This window comes from Macaca mulatta, chromosome 1 (genome assembly GCF_049350105.2).
Source record: "Macaca mulatta isolate MMU2019108-1 chromosome 1, T2T-MMU8v2.0, whole genome shotgun sequence".
Lineage (NCBI taxonomy): Eukaryota > Metazoa > Chordata > Mammalia > Primates > Cercopithecidae > Macaca > Macaca mulatta.
Genome location: NC_133406.1, coordinates 188,613,927 through 188,634,674, shown reverse-complemented (window position 1 = coordinate 188,634,674; position 20,748 = coordinate 188,613,927). Strand labels below are relative to the sequence as shown.

Below are 20,748 nucleotides of genomic sequence, written 5' to 3'. Positions count from 1 at the left end.
TGAGGAATCCTAGGAAATCACTTTTAGGAAGATGAAGATCTAGAAAAAAATTCACTAAAGTTTCTGTGCCCGTGTATTCCATGTAAAGTCTTTACCCCAGATTCAAAACTCCTGGGCTGGGTGCAGTGGCTCACGCCCATAATCCCAACACTGTAGGAGGCCAAGGTAGTTGGATCACCTGAGGTCAGGAGTTCAAGACCAGCTTGGCCAACATGGCTAGACCCTGTCTCTACTAAAAATACAAAAAGTATCCAGGCGTAGTGGCACATGCCTGTAATCCCAGCTACTCAGGAGGCTGAGGCAGGAGAACTGCTTGAACCCAGGAGGCAGAGGTTGCAGTGAGCTGAGATCACACCACTGCACTCCAGCCTGGGTGACCAAGTGAGACTCTGTCTCAAAAAAAAAGAAAAAAGAAAACTCCTGTCTCCCAGCCTGGGCAACATGGTGAAACCCCGTCCCTACAAAAAATTTAAAAATTAGTTAGGTGTGGTGGCTAGTACCTGTGGGCCCAGCTATTTAGGAGGCTGAGATGGGAGGATTGCTTGAGCTTGGGAGGCAGAGGTTGCAGTGAGCCAAGATTGCACCTCTGCTCCCTAGCCTGGGTGACAGAGGAAGAACCTGTCTAAAAAAAAAAAAAAAAAAAAAAAAGCCAGGCGCAGTGGCACACATCTGTAATCCCACACTTTGGGAGGCCGAAGCGGGTGGATCACTTGAGGTCAGGAGTTCAAGATCAGCCTGGCCAATATGGTGAAACCCCGTCCCTACAAAAAATACAAAAATTAGCCGGGTGTGGTAGCACATGCCTATAATCCCAGGTAATGGGGAGGGTGAAGAACAAGAATTGCTTGAACCCGGAAGACGGAGGTTGCAGTGAGCCGAGATCGCACCGCTGCACACACTCCAGCCTGGGCAACAGAGCGATACTCCGTCTCAAAAAAAAAAAAAAAAAAAGAAAAAAAGAGAAAGAAAGAAAGAAAAAGAAAGAAGGAAGGAAGGAAAGATAAATCCCATTCCAATGAGACACCTCAGAACATAAAGTAAGTAATGTGGTTGGAAAACCATGAATTTGGAATCAGACAGTGCTGGTTAGAATCCAGTATTTACTTAGTTTAGAACCTGAAGTCTGCTGAGCTCGGTGGCTCACACCTGTAATCCCAGCATTTTGGGAGGCTGATGCAGGTGGATCACCTGAAGGTCAGGAGTTCAAACATCAGCCTGGCCAAATGGTGAAACCCCATCTTTACTAAAAGTACAAAAATTAGCCAGGCATGGTGAGGGGGCTCCTATAATCCTAGCTACTCAGGAGGCTGAAGCAGGAGAATAGCTTGAACCCAGGAAGCAGAGGTTGCAGTGAGCTGAGATAGCACCACTGGACTCCAGCCTGAGCAACGAGAGTGAGACCCCGTCTCAAAAAAAACCAAAAACAAACACATTAGCCAGGTGTGGTGGCAGGCACCTGTAATCCCAGCTACTTGGGAGGCAGAGGCAGGAGAATTACTTGAACTTGGGAGGCGGAGGTTGCAGTGAACCAAGACCTTGCCATTGCACTCCAGCCTGGGCAACAAGAGCAAAACTCTGCCTCAAACAACAACAAAAGAATCTGGCTAGTCTTTGCCTTCTCTAAAGTCCCCCCTAAAATGAGGCTACTAATACCTATCCCACGGGACCACTGATGGCGTTTAGAGAACAGATGGAAAGAACCTAACATAGACCTTAGCAAGTCACTTGAAAGTTTTAGGTACACAGGACAGAGGACTAGCTTCTGCCCTAGAGGAGAATGGCCAACTGATGACAGCCCCAGATATGCAATTGGGTTACTTCAATATAAAGTGGTCCAGGGCTATGATAGATATATTGGGGAAGGGATATTCTATCCTCATGAGAAAGATTAGGGAAGACTCTCCAGAAGAAGTGGCTCAAAATGGGTGGGAAGGAAGAACAAAAAGAACATATTTTAGGCTGAGGAAAACAAGATGAACGTAGAAAAGCATAAAACAGCATGTTGTCAGGAGAACTCAAAGCAATTTGGTGTCACAACACATAATGCAAAGACGTAAATGGGAATAAATGAGGTTGAAGAAGTAGGCAGGCTCTTAAAGGTCATGGTAAAGATCTTGACTTTAACCTGTGTCTTGGCTTCCTCATGTTTCAAATTCTTCCTCTGTACCCTGGGATTACAGTAGTACCTTTCTCACAGGGCTGATAGGAGTACTAAAGTGAAACTAAATGGAATAACATATATAAAGCACTTAGAAGAGTACTTGGCACAGACCGAGGTTCGAATATTTCCTACCATTAATACTATTACCTTAAAGATGGCAGGAAAGGGTTTTTTTTGTGTGTGTGTGTGTTTTTTTTTTTTTTTTAGATAGAGTTTCACACTTGTTGCCCAGGCTGGAGTGCAATGGTGCAATCTTGGTTCACCACAACCTCTACCTCCCGGGTTCAAGTGATTCTCCTGCCTCAGCCTTCTGAGTAGCTGGGAGTACAGGTATGCACCACCACACCTGGCTAATTTTGTATTTTTAGTAGACATGTTGGCCAGGCTGGTCTCGAACTCCCAACCTCAGGTGATCTGCCCACCTTGGCCTCCCAAGGTGCTGGGATTACAAGTGTGAGCCACCATGCCCAGCCAGGAAAGGTTTTAAACAGTGGAGTAATATGGATAGATTGTAGGAGGAGGGAATTTTAGAGCTAGTAGGCAAGTTAAGGGGCTATAGCAATAAATAGTCCAGGAGAGAAAAAGCCTGCCCTGTGCTAAAACAGTGATAGTGTGGACAGAGGAAATTCAGGTATTTAAAAAGTAAAAGAGATGAGCCATTGTGCTCATTTGAATGTGGGAGGTGAATGAGCAGTCATCCTAGGTTGGAACTCCTAGATTAGGTCCTCTAGGTTAGTTTTCTTCCTGAAGTGATCTCCATCCCTCCCTCCTTTTCTAATAACAAAAAGCCATCACAGCACATTTCCTTTTAAAGTTTTATTAAAGTTTAATGGAACAATATTTTATCTCTTTTTTTGTTAATGCCAGTACAAAAATACAGTTGATGACTTGACAAAATGGCTACACGTAGGGCTTGAAGGTTTGAGTTTCTCCAACAGTAACAAGGGAAAACATGCTTCCACCTGGAGCAGAGTCCGAGCACACAGCCAGTCCTGCACACGCATATGTGCAAACAGGGAAACCCAAGCATGAGAAGAGGAAAGGGGTTGTAGAAATTTGCGAAGAAGCCCACAATTATTCCCAGAAGGAAAAAGGGAAAAAGCAGGCTACCCCCTTGCTAGGGGGTAGAATTACTGATTTACACTTAGAATTTGTTGTTGTTGTTTAATGATAAGCTATTTCTGCAATTTTAACATTGTAGAAAAGATGCTACTAGTCTTCTTTCACCACTAAGGTGAGTAAAGTGGGAGGAAATGGGAAAAGACTCAAATACTTAAGTGCGAGGAGTAAACCTCCAAGTGGCTCAAGTTTTGTGTCAGAAGGTTTCATTTTTACATTCAATGACAAATTGACATTTAGGTGAGAGGGAAAAAGAGAAGAAAGTCTGCCGCTCTCTGCTGGATCCACAAACATGCAGATCAGCTTGTGTTAGCAGAACTCTTCCACAGTGAGAGCGCTCCTTCCAGTGTAGGTAGGAATGAGGTTTCCTGGTCGGCTTAATTGTTCTAGATGATTCCTCAATATTCCCTCCCCTGCTGCATTCCTTCCAGAACACTAACTCTGATGAAAGAAGGGGCACATTCATGTTACAATTCATCTTCAAGATGTTTCTTTCGGAAGGCATCACCCGTCAGCCTTTCCTGAGCTTCCTTCATCCCCTGAACAACTATGAAATAAAGATGGGAGGAAAAAAGTATGAAGTAAGTAATATTTGACATTTGACAACTAATGTACACTTTTAAATGTTTCAGAAGAAATATGAGAGGAGTACAAGATCTGGACTCAAGATCTAGCTCTGGATTTTGGCCCTGGCAAGTCATTTATCTCTTTGAATTTGTTTCCTCATTTATAAAATGAAACAATATAACTCACTTCACACAGTATTATAAAAGTTAAATGGGAGAATGGATAATAAAAGTGCTTTATCAACTATGAAGTCATACCAAAATCTTAGCAGTTACTTTGGCTTACCGTCTAGGATTAGAGCTGATCCCCTGTCCTAGACTGTAGATGTTCACTTGACCCCCAGGGAAGAGGAAACACCTTCCTACTGTCCCCCATTGTATCTTGTGGATGAATGCTGCACTTATTTTACTTCCTGGGGAGGTCACAGATTACACTGAGCGGTCTGTGTGCTGGGACAGGGGTGTCCCTACTGAAAGGGGTCATCATTTCCAGTATCAACTATACATGGATAAAGCCAAGTTCTCAGGCCAAAAAAAAAACAAAAAGAGAGAGAAACCTGGAAGGAGGGCCTTAAGTAGACTTGAGATGAAACTTCTTATCTCTCTTGAGGCATCCTGCTTATGGATTTAGACTTAAGGAGGGCAGCTATTTCAGTATAGGCTCCTGAGTGGTGGTTCTACAAAGCACCCCTATATAATGGCAGGCCAGGAGCTGGGTTGAGCCAGAGTCTATGAATCTTGCAAAGCCAACCCATAAAGCTCATAAGAGGCAGATAATATAGTTTGTTATTTCTTTTTTGTTTTGCCTATGCCTTTAGTAAAGCTAGGTTTGAATGTTCCAGTTTCACATCAGCTGAGAGATGGAGGATTCAGGGGAGGGTCTCGTGTTCACATCTGGACTATGTCAGTGTAGAGACAGCAGTGGTAACTTGGATGAAATTCTAAAGGGAAGGTGAATCTCAAGATACAAGAATTGGAGACCTAAAGCCCAGCTGCCCTTCTCTATCTGGAAATTTCTCTTTGATACCAATCTTCAGTGATCTGCATTTGTTTAAGGAACATGACATTCTCCTTACACAGGGGAAGAAGGTAATAGATTTCACAGATCTCTTCCCCGTCCCTAGTCTGAGAATAAGAGTATCAAGAACTCAAATCATAAAGTCCTGGCATGGCAATAGGGACACATGGCAACTTAGCACACAACTCCCTTTCATAGATGAGGGGAAAAGGAAAACAGCAACAATACATGGCATGAATTCCAACCCCTGCCTCCAGAATGACTGTGCTCAAAGATTAGAGAACAAAAAAGCATGGCTGGCTGATGATTGCAAACTTCCTTCACTTGTTTGTGCTGGTGCTCTTCTCTCTCCTGGAACATACTTTTCCCATTCTGCTACTGACAAGGTCTCATTCTCTAAGACTTAATCCAGTCATTATTTCCTCTAGCAAGCCTTACAAACTCTCTATGTTGGGCTACATCCCCCCTCACTTCACTTCCATAGCTTGAAATGTCCTCCTCATACCTGTCCAGAGATAAAATTTTTATCCTTCTAGGTCCATTTAAGTTTCAGGGTTTTTTTTTTTTTTTTTAGACAGAGTCTTGCTCTGTCACCCAGGCTGGAGTGCAATGGCGCACGATCTTGGCTCACTGCAACCTCTGCCTCCTGGGTTCACGCCATTCTCCTGCCTCAGCCTCCTAAGTAGCTGGGACTACAGGCGCCCGCCACCATGCCCGGCTAATTGTTTGTATTTTTAGTAGAGACAGGGTTTCACCATATTAGCCAGGATGGTCTTAATCTCCTGACCTCGTGATCCGCCTGCCTCGGCCTCCCAAAGTGCTGGGATTACAGGCGTGAGCCACCGTGCCTGGCCCGCTCAGCTACTTTTTGTATTTTTAGTACAGATGGGGCTTCGCCATGTTGGCCAGGCTGGTCTTGAACTCCTGACCTCAAGTGATCTGCCCGCCCCGGCCACCCAAAGTGCTGAGATTACAGGTATGAGCCACTGCGCCCAGCCTATTTAATATCTATGAAACCTCTTAGACTTGTTCACCTAACACTATTCCTCTTCCTCTGAATTTTCATAGGAAAAACAGTATTAGCTCAGTAGAAAAAAAAACTAAGTTCTGGACTCAAATCCTGGCTGTGCTACTTGTTAACTATGAAACTATGGGCAAGTGACTACCTCAGTCACTTGTGTGCCTCAGTTCTTCACAGCTGCCTATGGGTAAGTCAGCTCTTCCAAGGGAAGGGGGCTCAGTCTCATCTTTCTCCTGTATCCTACATAGGATCTAGCTAAAAGCTATAGACATGCAGGAGATGCTCAGCTAACATGCTGGATTTACTTTCCTATCACAGACCTTGCATGTGGTTCATCCTAGTTCAATCTAGCAATAATCCTCCCTCCCTTCAGCATAACTATACCTTGCTCGGCACTGATGTAGAAATACTTGTAGCTGGGGTTTCCATTCTCATTGATGATTTCAGGATGCACCTTGCCACTGGGATCTGTTATAGACAAAATGACACAGGGTTTTGCAGTAACTGCAATAGACAGGTACTTCAAACACTATATGGTACATCAGGCTCTCTGGGAAATAAGATCTGCCCATGTTTGCAGCCCATTACCTCACCATAATACCTCCCACATTTCTGCTTCCTTTTCTACTTGATGATTTTGATTTCTATCCCCCATAAAACCTAGCAGAATTTATGCTGAACAAAGATTAGGTGGTCATTAAATATCTCTTATAAAATTGTTTGTGGAAAGACATTTGTCTGGTTATATTATTCCATTGCCTTAGCAGCAATATAGGTTCAAGGGTGGGAATTCTGGCTTATATCTGTCTCTGTAGTGCCTAATATAGCACTTGACATATGGCTGATGCACAAATGGCTATTGAGTGAATAAATGATCAAACTTTTCTTTTTTTTGAGACAGGGTCATTCAGGTTCCTTCTGTCATTCAGGCTCAAGGGCAGTGGCGTGATTATGGCTTACTGCAGCCTTGAGCTCCCAGGCTCAATTGATCCTCCTGTCTCAGCCTCCTAAGTAGCTGGAACTACAGGAGCATGCCACCACACTTGGATAATTTTTGTACTTTTTTAGACATGGGCTTTTGCCATGTTGCCCATGCTGGTCTCAAATTAGATTCAAGCAATTCACCCACCTCGGCCTCCCAAAGTGCTGAGATTACAGGCATGAGCTACTGTGCCCAGCCAAACTTTTGTCATTGCTCACAAAAGCAGTTCGTTAATGGGAAAAGTTTTACTTCAAACTTGTAGTTCTAGCATTCAGAACTCCCCCACTCTCCCTTGAAACTGGTTTTTGTTTGTTTGTGGTCATCCTGGTATAGTTTCACTAGGTGAAGTCAGTGCCTTGATTCATTTCTCTCTCCATCCACATCATGGATTCCCAGGTTAAGATCATGTGCCTTACCCAGAAAAAGGATTCGTGGAATATAACCCCCGTCTGGGCTGAAATCTTCATCTTTGGGTTCCTCTTCATCCTATTAAGATTCAATGTAAACCTTAAATCAGATAATGTCCTCTCTCTCCTCAAAACCATTCAGTGGCTTCCCCACTTGTAAGAGCAAAACCCCAAGTCCTTGCAGGCCCTACATGATCTATCACCTAGGCACTTCTCTAACTTAATGTCCTACCCCTTGTTAAGTCCTCTTCAGGACTTAACAAGAAGAGGACTTAACAAGGTCAGCCACACTGACATCTTGCTGTTGCTGTAATTAAACAAGCCAGGCATCCTAACGCATTTTGGACTTGCTCTTACTCTCTGCCTGGACACACTTCCCCCATTATTATCCACATGGTTCATTCCCTTTTCTGTTTCAGGCCTTTGCTCAAATATCCCTTCATTTTCAAACCATCTGTTTAAAACTGCAGTCATCCCTTCCACCTTTCTTTTTTAGCCCTAGCATTTACCACCATCTGACATATTCTAAAATACTTACTTTCTGTCTTCCCACACTAGAATGTAATTTCAACGAGGAAATTTTGTCTGTTTTGTTCACTGCTATATTCCTAGTACCTACACCATTGACTTGCACATAGTATTTCTTCAGTGCATGAATTAATAAGACTGGCATTTTAGTTACAGTTGTGGACTCACAGTCCTCCCAGGAGATTAAAAACCCACACAATCTGTTTTCTTTTTAAGAAATTTCTGAAGTTGGAGATGTTATTACTGTCTCCTTTGAGTAGGAATCCTAATTCACCACAGAAAGTGGTGACGAATTCATGTGCAAAGGCAATCAATAATTTTACAATTTATGATGTGGTTCCCATTTCAGGGGTTAAATGGGGTCATTTCTTTGAATATAACTGCTATGGTGAGGTGTATCAGCATTCAGGCTATCCACTAGCTGTATAAGCGCAATCCCTTAGCTGCCTCACTGTTAACTGTTAATGTGTTCACAAGATTCCCAGACCTACATTTAAGTAAACATTATCTTTTTTTTCCTTCTTCTTCTTCTTTTTGAGACAGTCTCACTCTGTCACCCAGACTGTAGTGCAGTGGCGCCATCTCAGCTCACTGCAACATCCCTCCGCCTCCCGGTTCAAGCGATTCTCTTGCCTCAGCCTCCCTAGTAGCTGGGACTATAGGCAGGCACCACCACACCCAGCTAATTTTTTATATTTTTAGTAGAGATAGGGTTTCACCATATTGGCCAGGCTGGTCTCAAACTCCTGACCTCATGATCCACCCACCTCAGTCTCCCAAAGTGCTGGGATTACAGGTGTGAGCCACTGTGCCTGGCCCAAGTAAACATTATTTTCACAGAAACTTATGGCTAGTGGTATCATCATAGAGCATCTGAGTACCTCATACGTGAAAAGTATGGCCTAAAAGGGAGCATGGCTAGGTGAGAGTACCTATTCTTATCACCTGTTAGGCTCTATGATCTTGACCAAATCACATACCTGCTTCAGGCCTAAGATGGTTCTTTGTGTAAAATGAGGATAGTACCAATAGCCTAAAAATCCCTTCCAACTCTAAGATCTGACATTCTATGACTCAGGATTCCAAGACCTGTAGCCTATATGAGGTATGTAAAAGCTCTTTTCATAAGGAAACAAGCAGGTTGCACATATAAGCCCAGCACAGATTAGGTGCTCAAATGAATCACATTTTGCAGAAAGCTGTGGTCTGCATATATGACTACACCTTTAGTCTAGCTTTACAAAGATGTAAAACATGTCATAATCATAAACTAAGGATAAAAGGACCTTAAAATTTAGTCATTTTAAGGCTGGGCATGCTAGCTTATGCCTGTAATCCCAGCACTTTGGGAGGCCGAGGCAGGCAGATCACTTAAGGTCAGGAGTTTGAGACCAGCCTGGCCAACATGGTGAGACCCCCATCTCTACTAAAAATACAAAAATTGGCCGGGCGCAGTGGCTCCTGCCTGTAATCCTAGCGCTTTGGGAGGCTAAGGTGGGTGGATCACCTGAGGTCAGGAGTTCGAGACTAGCGTGGCCAACATGGCGAAACCCCATCTCTATTAAAAATACAAAAATTAGCCTGGTATGGTACTGTACACCTGTAGTCCCAGCTACTTTGGGAGGCTGAGGCAGGAGAATTGCTTGAACCCGAGAGGTGGAGGTTGCAGTGAGCCAAGATGGTGCCATAGCACTCCAGCCTGGGCAACAGAGTGAGACTCCATCTAAAGAAAAAAAAAAAAAAAAAAAAAACAAAAATTAAAAACATTTAAAAAATAAAAATACAAAAATTAGCTGGGCATGGTGGCGCGTGCCTATAATCCCAGCCAGTCGGGAGGAGGAGGTTGCAGTGAGCCAGGATTGAACCACTGCACTCCAGCCTGGGCAACAGAGCAATACTCCATCTCAAAAAAACAACAAAATTTAGTCATCTTATTCAATCTCTCCTCTCCTAGTTCCTCCCAGAAATAGATGTTAGATGGTTTTCTAACATATCTGATGCAAGCCTTAGTATTAGAGGTCAAGAGAAAAACACATACATAAATTTGACTTTTATACCACTATACCATTAATGAAGCTATAATGAATATGCACGAATGATGCTAATTTTAAAAGTCTTAAAATCATAGCAGAAAGGAGAAACTCTCAAAGTCTTACCTCAAGATTTACCATAACAAAATTATGGGAGAGTTCTGAAATTTCTGTAGATTCTGCAAATTTGGGCTTTAGAGCTAGGGGGAAAAAAGGTTTTGAAATAGAAGAAAAAACATCATTGTCACAACCAAACCTTAATAAACATAAGCAACACTATTTCTCTTTGGTAGTTTAGGCATTTATTGAGATGATTCACATAACAAACTTTTTTTTACACTCTCAAAAAGAAGAATTAGCCTACCTGGATTCTGAACCTGCATAGCTATGTGACCTTGAGTGACTTACTTCATTTCTCTGAAGCTGTTACCTCATTTATAAAATAAGGATAATGGCATACAAATGGGGGGAAATGCATTATTTGCTTTTCATAGTTACATTTCAAAAACCATTGAAGTGAAAGACAATAGAGTGAGTCTGCCACAGGTGTATATATGTGTGTGTGTGTGTGTATACATATATGTATGTGTATATATATTATTAATATTTTTGAAACAGAGTCTCACTCTGTCGCCCACGCTGGAGTGCAGTGGCATGATCTCAGCTCACTGCAACCTCCACCTCTCAGGCTCAAGGAATTCTCAGCCTCCTGAGTAGCTGGGATTACAGGCACGTGCCACCAAACCCAGCTAATTTTTTTGTATTTTTAGTAGCGTTGGGGTTTCACTATGTTGGGCAGGCTGGTCAACTCCTGGCCTCAAGTGATCTTCCCACCCCAGCCTCCCAAAGTGCTGGTATTACAGGCGCCTGGCTTTTTCCACTAACTATTTTTTACACTCCTTTTCCATCTAGGACTTTAAGTGTAGCATACCAAATAAAAGAAAAAACCTGTCTGCAGAAGTGGCAAGGTGGTATAGCAGAAAGAACACATGCCACAGAGTCAGATAACTTGGGTTCTAATTTGGTTCCTACATCCTTCTCATGTCTCTGTCTGTACATTTCAGCTTCCTCTAATATGTATTGTTCATGTGATATTTTAGCACTTCATCCCATACGTGACATAACTGTATTTTTTTTTTTTCAAGATGGAGTCTCATTGTGTTGCCCAGCCTGGAGTGCAGTGGCACAATCTTGGCTCACCGCAACCTCCACCTCCCAGGTTCAAGCGAGTCTCCTGCCTCAGCCTCCTGAGTAGTTGGGAGTACAGGCACGCACCACCACGCCCGGCTAACTTTTGTATTTTAGTAGAGACGACGTTTCACCATATCGGCCAGGCTGGTCTCGAACTCCTGACCTCGTGATCCTCCCACCTCGGCCTCCCAAAGTGCTGGGATTACAGGTGTGAGCAACCGTGCCTGGCCTGACATAACTGTATCTTAATCCCCTTACCTTCCCTAAAATCCTCTCCAAATATAATTGCAAATTTCATGAAGGCAGGAAATCTATGTCATATATTTCTTTAGTATTCCTTCAACAGTCAGCAGTGCTGGGCCAGAGTCAGTGCCAATATTTGTTAAATGTCAATATTTGACAACACATCTGAGTTTTGTATTTAGATTGAGCACTTACACTTACCTTTGCAAGCTCCACACCAGGATTTATGAATAATCACCATCAGGGGCAGTCCACTTAAAAGCAAAACAAAGAAATTATAATCTAGTAATTCTACTTCTTGAAATTTAATGAGATGAAGATAAATATATGAAGACATTTCTGTAGTATTATTTCAATTGGGAAAATCGTTAGACAACTTAAATGTTCAATAATAATAGGTAATTGCTGTAACAAAATTATTGATAAATTCTAGCATTTCTGTAAATTCTACAAATTTGGGCTTTAAAGTTAGGGAGGGCTGGGCATGGTGGCTCATGCCTGTAATCCCAGCACTTTGGGAGGCTGAGGTGGGCGGATCACTTGAGGCCACGGGTTCAAGACCAGCCTGGCCAACATAACAAAACCCTGCCTCTACTAAAAATACAAAAATTAGCTGGGTGTGGTGGCACACGCCTGTAGTCCCAGCTACCGGGGTGGCTGAAGTATGAGAATTGTTTGAGCCTGGGAGGCAGAGGTTGCAGCGAGCCGAGATCGCACCACTACACTCCAGCCTGGGCGACAGAGCGAGACTCCGTCTCAAAAAAAAAAAAAAAAATGTTAACAGCATTTCTAAATGATTATTATTATATAATCATTGAAAATAATTTTTAATTGGTAGCTTATATAAAAAACTAGGATACAGAAGTATCTATAGTCTGGTTTTAATTATAAAATATGTACAGAGAAAAGAGCCTAAATGTACCAAAACATAATAGCAGTTTTCTGTGGATGATGGCACTGTGGATGTTTTCCTATACTACATCTATATTTCATGATTTTTCTACAGTATAATTTTTATAATCAGGGAGGAAAGTGTTCACAATGAGCAATGCAATCCACCTGAACCAGACTGGCTAGAGGAAGCTCTTAAGCTCTCAAGGCTCAAATGACAGTTGGAAGACCCCATGTAGGTAGGTAGCCATTGGCTTTCACCATCACACAACCCCATGTCACCATAACATATACTGTATAATAGCTACCATGCACTTAACATATTGATCTATATCTATTATTTACCCATCCCCCTCCACTGGACTTGGAGATTCCTAAGACAAAGAACTCTTAGCTGCCTCTATATCCCTTACATCTGACACATATATTATTGATAGCAAACACTTATATAGCATTTGCCATGTGCCAGGCACTACTGTAAATATACATAAATTAACCCATTTAGTAAATGTCAAATGAATCATTCAGCCTCCTCACCTTAGGACTACCTCACATCTGGATGGACCTCTGCCTGCAATACTTATAAAAGCTTGTAAACCAAATGAGCAGGGCAAGTTTAGGTGGGTAGTAGGATATAGGTAACTATAGTAGCCAAAATGTGCTGAACGTTTATTATATGACATTGTGCTGTTTATGCATTATCTCATTTAAATCCTCAAAATAACCCTAGGGTAGATACTATTAATGGTCTCACAATAGAAATGAGAAAACTGAAATGCTCAATACAGTAAATATTTGGCCACATAAAATCTAGGTTCTAGGCTGGACGCAGTGGCTCACACCTGTAATCTCAGCACTTTGGGAGGCCGAGGCTGGGGGATCACTTAAGCTCACAAGTTCAAGACCAGCCAGGGCAACATGGTGAAAACCTGTCTCTACAAAAAAATATGAAACTTAGCCATCATGGGGTGCGCGCCTGTAGTCCCAGCTACTTACAGCACTGCACTCCAGCCTGGGAGACAGCCAGACCTTGTCTCAAAAATAAATAAATAAATAGATAAATATATAAATAAATATAAAAACCCAAAACAAAACCCAAGGTTCTGCCACTTACTAGGTAACTCAGAAGTCCAACTTCAAAACCAATGTTCTTTCTGTTACAGTCTCCTTCAATTTAGAATGGTAACCCAGAATCCATGGTTAAGCCCAATTCAATCAATAACCAACTGAATGAAGGTTGGAAAAAGCCTTTTGAGTTTGCCTCATCCAAACTCCATTTCACACATGAATCCTCTTGTTTATCAGAAACAAAAGGTAGTATAGATTACCTCACAAGCAAGGAATATACCATGAACCAAGGCAGCCCATCTACCCCATCTTTTAATAGCTCCATAGTTTCAGAGCATGCATGTTTTAGAATGTCTTGCTTTCTCTTTTCTCCCTGGCAAACATCTATTTATCCCTCTAGAGCAGGGGACGGCAAACTAGGGTCTGCAGGCCAAATCCAGCCCACCGCCTGCTTCCACAGGGCCCATGATATGCAAATGTTTTGTTGTATATTTTTACACTTTTCAATGTTTGCAAAGCAAATCTAAAAGACTCCTTTGTGATGTTAAAACTGTAATTCACAGTTGAGTGTAGTTTTATTAAAATACATTCATGCTCATGTTTACTTGCCATCTATAAGTAGCAACAGTATTTCATAGTCCACAAAGACTAAAAACATTTACTATTTGGCCCTTTACTGACATTATTCTAGAGTGATGGTTCAAGTGTTAACTCCTCTATAAAACCTTTCCAAAACCACCTCTCCCAACAGCTAGTTAGTCTTTTTCACCAGGTTTCCAAAACATTTTGTCCTTTGTCATCATCCTCTGACCACCAGCCCATTTCATCCTTTTTTTTTTTTTTTTTTTTTTGAGATGGAGTCTCGCTCTGTCACCCAGGCTGGAGTGCAGTGGCACAATCTCGGCTCACTGCAACCTCCGCCTCCCAGGTTCAAGCGATTCTCCTGCCTCAGCCTCCTGAGTAGCTGGGATTACAGGCACAGGCCGCCTCACCTGGCTACTTTTTGTATTTTTAGTAGAGACAGGGTTTCACCATGTTGGTCAGGCTGGTCTTGAACACCTGACCTCATTGATCCACCCGCCTCGGCCTCCCGAAGTGCTAGGGTTACAGGCGTGAGCCACTGCACCCAGCATAATTGTATCTTTTACTTGTATTTATCACCACATATCTCTTTGTTTTTCGAGTTTCACTGTTTCACTGTTGCCCAGGCTGGAGTGCAGTGGTGTGATCGCAGCTCACTGCAACCTCCACCTCCCAGGTTCAAGCAATTCTCGTGCTTCAGCCTCCAGAGTAGCTGGGGATTACAGGTACACCATCATGCCCGACTAATTTTTGTATTGTGAGTAGAGACGGAGTTTTGCCACATTGGCCAGGCTGGTCTCGAATTCCTCACCTTGATTTCGGACTCCCAAAGTGCTGGGATTACAAGCATGAACCACCACACCCAGCTTCTCACCACATATCTCAAGATCAAAAATACTGTATCTAATTGGTCTTTGAAAATCACAGGCACTGTTAAAGTAAGTACTACTTTAATTTCATTTGTTCAATGAAATCAATGAAGAATGAAATTGACAAGCTTACAATATTTGCCTTGAAATATAGAATGAAGCACAACAGTTATGGAAATTGTCACAACATAATTACTCTAGATCAAAACATTTACTCTCTCAGAACTATCAAAATACTACTTCACTTAAAGGAACAATGACAAGTATACCTAAAATGTTAACATGAAAGTTACACAGGGAACATTAAGTGAAAGAAATTCCAGTAGACTATTTTTAAAGATTTTATCAGAGGAAATAATCTAGTAGATAACTTGCTTACTTCCACAAAAACAAAAGTTTCCCAAGGATAGACACCAATGTAGTTATCTGTGAACTCAGTCCCAGAATAGAGACTAGCAAAAAGTCAGTACAGTACTCAAAAAATACTTTTGTGGTATGATAAAAGGGCAGGTGCAGATGTAGAACTGTGCCATCTTCAGTTTCTGTTCACAATTGTTTTAAAACAATTCTCATCCATCCAGTCTGCTCTCCCACGCCTCAGATGAAGGAAGCCAATGGTCAACGCTCTGTGATATCCCAAGTAGGATCCCATCTAGGCAATCCCTGTCCACCTGAGCTCCGTCCTCTGGAGGGATTTGCCAGGATGCGCCACGATAGTTCTCCATTCTCTTTAGTCTCAACTTATGCTGTAAACCCAAGGACTGGCACAGGGGCATGCAGGAAAGTTTGAGTGAATCAGTCACAACAGCTCTAGTACAGTACTGCATCGATATGCTCTGGAGACCTTCAGCTTATTCTTCCCAGAGAAATAATGTGGAGTGGAGATCAGAAGCCATGCCTTCTCCCTACCTCCTCTGGTTAGTGCAGGCTCTGGCTCAGATACTGAAGAAACATGTTGGCCAGCTGGGGCAAGTTCTCATTGTTGCGATGCATTTTAGTGTACGAAATAAACTGGCGACGAAGGCGACTCAGTTCTGCCATGGTCAAGGGCCGGGTAAACCTCAAGTGCTCTGTGGTACCAGGAAGCGTGAGCAAGTCCCCGGGGACAGCGCTCTTCTGCGCTTCCATCAATCCGGCCAGTACTTGACTCGTGACCTGGTCCAACTGGTGCAGAAAGCTGCCGGAGGCGAGCGGCTGGGACTGCGTAGACTGATGGGGTGGTGGGGCTCGGTTCTCAAACAGGGCAGAGCGGATCCCCGCCACGGGCAACGGCTCCTCTAGCCCCACCAAAGTGAATAAAGGCCGGTCCCAGCGATTCCGAGAATCGGGAGCCTCAAAGCGCAGCGTTAGGGCCTCCAGGAGTTCTGGAGAGTAAAAGGAACCCGACACGTGCTTTGCAGATTTCTCTGATTCCGGAGTCACGAGAGCTGGAGACTCTGCAGTCCCGGATTCTTCTCGCTCCAGCTCCTTGGGTACGTCGGCCTGGACACTTCCATTTACTACAGAGCCCGCAGTATGCAGTTCCTTGAGGACGCGGCTGCCCGCCGCCTGGGGTCTCCCGTCCTCCTCAGCGTGTGGCCGCCAACTCACACTGACGTTCCGGCCCGGGTTCTCCTTCGCGCCCGCCACCTGAGGTCCCGCGCTCGGGCCGCCGGGCCGTACGCAGTAGACCAGGCAGAGCGGGGTGCGCGCCGCCCGTGCCAGGCAGTAGAGCTCGTAACGGAAACCTTTGATGTAGTTAAGTGAGTCCAGGATGACCACGTCGTGGCGACTCAGGCGCCGTTCCACGGAGGCTCGCAGAGCTCCACGCAATGCCTTCTCACGGGCAGAATCGCCGTACACGGTTGGGTCTTCTGCGCCCAGGACAGCTGCGTCATCCACCACGTACACCGCGCGGCCCTCAGCAGCCAGCGCCATGCGCAACTCTTCAGCTCGTCGGCTCTTGCCGCTGTACGGCAGCCCACAAAACACCACAAGCGGCATCCTCTCAGGGAGCGACCATAAGCAAACGCGCTGCCTCAACTTCCGGGTTGTACGCGTCTCTGACGTAAGCCGGAAGTGCAAACTTCTCTTCCTGTCTCCCTCGACTTTTACAGACCCTCTTGTTTCTATGGAAACTGGAGTTCTACGCCAACTAGGCCCAGGTTCAGCTTTCTCAGAAAGGAGATACAGAGACTAGAATGGCATCAGTTATGTATGCCAAATGTTATAGGCCTCAGGAGAATGTGATCTTCCTGCGGCCAAAGACTGCCCCTCCATTTTATTAATAAGGCCTAAGGGGCATTAAATATTGTAAGCAATCAGCACTATATTTAGCATATAGAAGGCAATTAATAAATGCTGGTTCTCCTTCATTCCTCCTCTTAAACCTACTGGCTCTCAGTAAATGTTTATTCAATTACCATTTCAATCATTCAACATCTCCAAGTTTGGGAATTCAGAGATGAACATAAAACGCTTTCCCCACAAAAGATAAAAGGTCGGAATGGGAAGGATCAGGCGCCTACAATCAAAGTAATACATATTATAAAGGATAGATGCAGGTGAGATTATAAAAGAACAGAAGGGAAACACAAACTACCCAGAGAAATGACTGAAGACTTTATGTAGGAATAGTCATTTGACTTAGAACTTGAAAGACAAAATAGGAATTTTTCTCCTTAGTAGGGTTGCCAGATAAAATACAGGATGCCCAGTTACATTTGAGTTTCAGATAAACACCAAAAACATTTTTAAGCTTAAGTGTGTCCCAAATATTGCATAGATATATTTAAAATTATTTGGTGCTTATCTAAACTTCAAATTTAACTGGGCATCTTTAATTTTTTATTATTTATTTTTTCTTTTTTAGAGATGAGGTGTCAGTATGTTGCTCAGGCTGGTCTCAAACTCCTGGGCTCAAGTAATTGTGCCACCTCTGCCTCCCAAAGTACTGGGATTACAGGTGTGTGAGCCAAAGTGCCTGGCCTGCATCCTTTATTTTATTATTATTATTTTTTGAGACAGAGTCTCGCTCTGTTACCCAGCCTGGACTGCAGTGGTGCGATCTCAGCTCACTGCAACCTCCACCTCCTAGGTTCAAGCGATTCTCCTGTCTCAGCCTCCCAAGTAGCTGGGACTACGGGTGGGCGCCACCACACCCGGCTAATTTTTGTATTTTTAGTAGACATGGGGTTTCACTATGTTGGCCAGGCTGGTCTCAAACTCCTGACCCCAGGTGATCCACCCGCCTTGGTCTCCCAAGGTGCTGGGGCTAAAGGCATAAACCACCATGCCTGGCCATTCTTTATTTTTACTTGCTCAATCTGGCAACTCTGTTATTGCAGAAGGTTTGAGACCCAGAGCGATGAAACCGTTGGATCTCTTGTATAAACAGCAAGCACTATAGGATGGTAGGTGCAGAAATGTGAGTGTGCCTGTGCATGTGTGTATATTGTAGATGCACATATACTGGGGTCTTTGTATCTCTCTTGTACAGTACAGAAAAAACATTCAAGTCTTGGCTCCTCCACTTACTCGTGTTGTAATTGCTGGAAAATTATATAACTTTTCTGTACTTCAATTTCCCCTTCTATAAAATAACCACAGTTATTTCACAGGTTTCCCAATCTAGTAGGTTGTTGTGAGGGTTAAATAAATGTAAACACAGGCCTGGCATGGTGGCTCACGCCTGTAATCCCAGCACTTTGGGAGGCAGAGGAGGGAGGATCACCTGAGGTCAAGAGCTCGAGACCAGCCTGGCCAACATGGTGAAACCCTGTCTCTACTAAAAATACTTAACTAAACCTACTTGAGACTTTATAGACTATTCAACTTGACTCTAGCAGGCAGTATGGTGTACAGGTTTAAAGAGCAGGCTCTGAAGCCAGAGTGCTTGGGTCTGCCACTTGCTAGCTGTGTGCTCTTGGGCAAGTTATTTTAGTAAACGTAGAAAAAACTGTGCCTGACTTTTTTCATCTCTAAAATTAAGGTAACAGTAACACCAACCTCAAAGTTGTTGTGAGAGTTAAATAAGTTGATTTGCATAATTTAATGCCTAATACACAGTAGCACTTAGTACAGCTGACCCTTGAACAACCCCAGGATGAGGGGCACTGACCCCTGACGCAGTCAAAAATCTGCATATAACTTTTGACTCCCTAAAACTTAACTACTAATAGCCTACTGTTGACCGGAAGCCTTACTAATAATATATTCAGTTAACACATATTTTGAGTGTAATATTATATATTGTATTCTTACAATAAAGTAAATTAAAGAAAATGTTATTAAGAAAACCTTTCCAGGAAGCAGGGGGGAAAAAAAGAAGAAAAAGAGAATCATAAAGAAACAAAAACATATTCAGTATTCATTAAGTGGAAGTGGATACTCATAAAGGTCTTCATCCTTGTCTTCACACTGAGTAGGCTGAGGAAGAGGAGGAGGAGGAAGAGGAGGGGTTGGTCTTGCTGTCTCAGGATGGCAGAGGCAGAAGAGGGTGGAAGGGGAGGCAGAACAGGCAGGCACACTTGGTGTAACTTTATGGAAATATAATTTCTGTCTGACTTTTTTGCTTTTTCATTTCTCTAAAAATGTTTCTATACAATACCAATCCTTTTTCTTTGATTTAGTTTCAGGGCACATATCTTAGAAGGTTCCATGTTGTAAAATAAGTCAAAAGCACTCCTAAATAATTAAAACCTTCTGCCAGATCTGTTTTCTGGCAGTGCTTCTTCTACGTGTTTTTTCCTCATCATCTGGCACTCATCTCCATCAAGTTATCTTCTGTTCATTCCTCTGATTTGGTGTCTGTTAGCTCTTGAATTTATCCAAGATCACATCTTAAAACCCTTTACCCCTCATTTTTTTTTTTTTTTTTTTGCCATATCCACAATCTCTTTCATGATTTTAATTATGTGTCATAAACCCTGTGAAGTCATATGTACATCTGGACACAGTTTTATCCAGCAGGAATTTATTGTTTCAGGCTTGATGGTCTTCACAGCTATTTCTGTAACAACAATGGCATCTTCAATGGTATAACCCTCCTAAACTTTCATGATGTTCTCTCTATTGCAGTTCTCTTCCATAGCTTTGACAGTCTATTTTCCATATAGGACTGTGTGTAATGAGCCTTAAAGGTCCTTATCACCCCCTGATGTAGTAGTTGATTGAAATACTGTTTGGAGGCAAATAGACCTCTTTCTTTCTTTTCTCTTCTCTGCTTCTCTCCTTCCTTCCTTCCTTCTTTCCTTCTTTCTTTCTTTCTTTTTGAGACAGAGTTTCACACTTATTGCCCAGGCTGGAATGCAATGGCGTGATATCAGTTCACTGCAACCTCCACCTCCCAGGTTCAAGTGATTCTCCTGCCTCAGCCTCCTGAGTAGCTGGCTTTATAGGCATGCACCACCAGGCCTGGTGAATTTTGTATTTTTAGTAGAGACGGGGTTTCTTCAAGTTGGTCAGGCTGGTCTGGAACTCCCAACCTCAGGTGATCTCCCCGCCTCGGCCTCCCAAAGTGCTGGGATTACAGGCGTGAACCACCATGCCCAGCCGCAAATAGACCATTTTTATGCCTTTGGTGTTGAACTCATGGGGCTCTGGGTGGCCAGAGTATTGTTCAATATCAAAATAACTTTAAAAGGCAGTCTCTTATTGACTAGGTACTTCCTGACTTCAGGGACAAAGCATTGATGGAACCAATCCAGAAAAAGGGTTCTTGTTGTCTAAGCCTTCTTATTGTACAACCTAAACACTGGTAGCTGGTGTTTATCTTTGCTCTTCGAGGCTGGGGGTTAACAGCTTTATAGACAAGGGCAGTTCTGATGACAAACCTGACTCAAACTCCTGGGCTCTGGTAGTCGTCCTACCTCTACCTCCCAAAGTGCTGGGGTTTTTTGCATAAAACAGTAGAGTTAGCCTATCTCTTCTTGCCTTCAATCTTGGTACTTGCTTCTCTTCTTTTTTTTTTTCTCTTTTTTGAAAACTGAAATAGGGTCTTATTCTGTTACCCAGGCTACAGTTCAGTGGTGCAGTTATAGCTCACTGCAGCCTCAGTCTTCCAGGCTCAAGCAATCCTCCCACCTCAGACTC

The 20,748-nt window shown here is 43.2% G+C and overlaps 2 protein-coding genes across 3 annotated transcripts in view; both read right to left on the bottom strand.

The window, feature by feature from the left end:
* Positions 1–3,010: 3,010 nt before the first annotated feature.
* The window catches only part of TXNDC12 (thioredoxin domain containing 12), a 34,475-nt gene continuing 16,737 nt past the window's right edge, over positions 3,011–20,748 (bottom strand). The window contains exons 1-6 of one of the 2 annotated variants that reach the window (XM_077992947.1): positions 15,056–16,719; positions 11,468–11,520; positions 9,959–10,032; positions 7,284–7,353; positions 6,270–6,353; positions 3,312–3,827 (exon numbers count right to left, since the gene is read on the bottom strand). In XM_077992947.1, the coding sequence (XP_077849073.1) occupies positions 3,748–3,827; positions 6,270–6,353; positions 7,284–7,353; positions 9,959–10,032; positions 11,468–11,507 (348 nt within the window). In that variant the 5' untranslated portion in view covers positions 11,508–11,520; positions 15,056–16,719 and the 3' untranslated portion in view covers positions 3,312–3,747. 2 annotated transcript variants of the gene reach the window in all.
* KTI12 (KTI12 chromatin associated homolog) lies at positions 15,012–16,699 on the bottom strand. The gene is given in 1 exon segment (NM_001261242.1): positions 15,012–16,699. A coding segment is annotated over 1 exon segment (1,065 nt). The 5' UTR covers positions 16,660–16,699; the 3' UTR covers positions 15,012–15,594.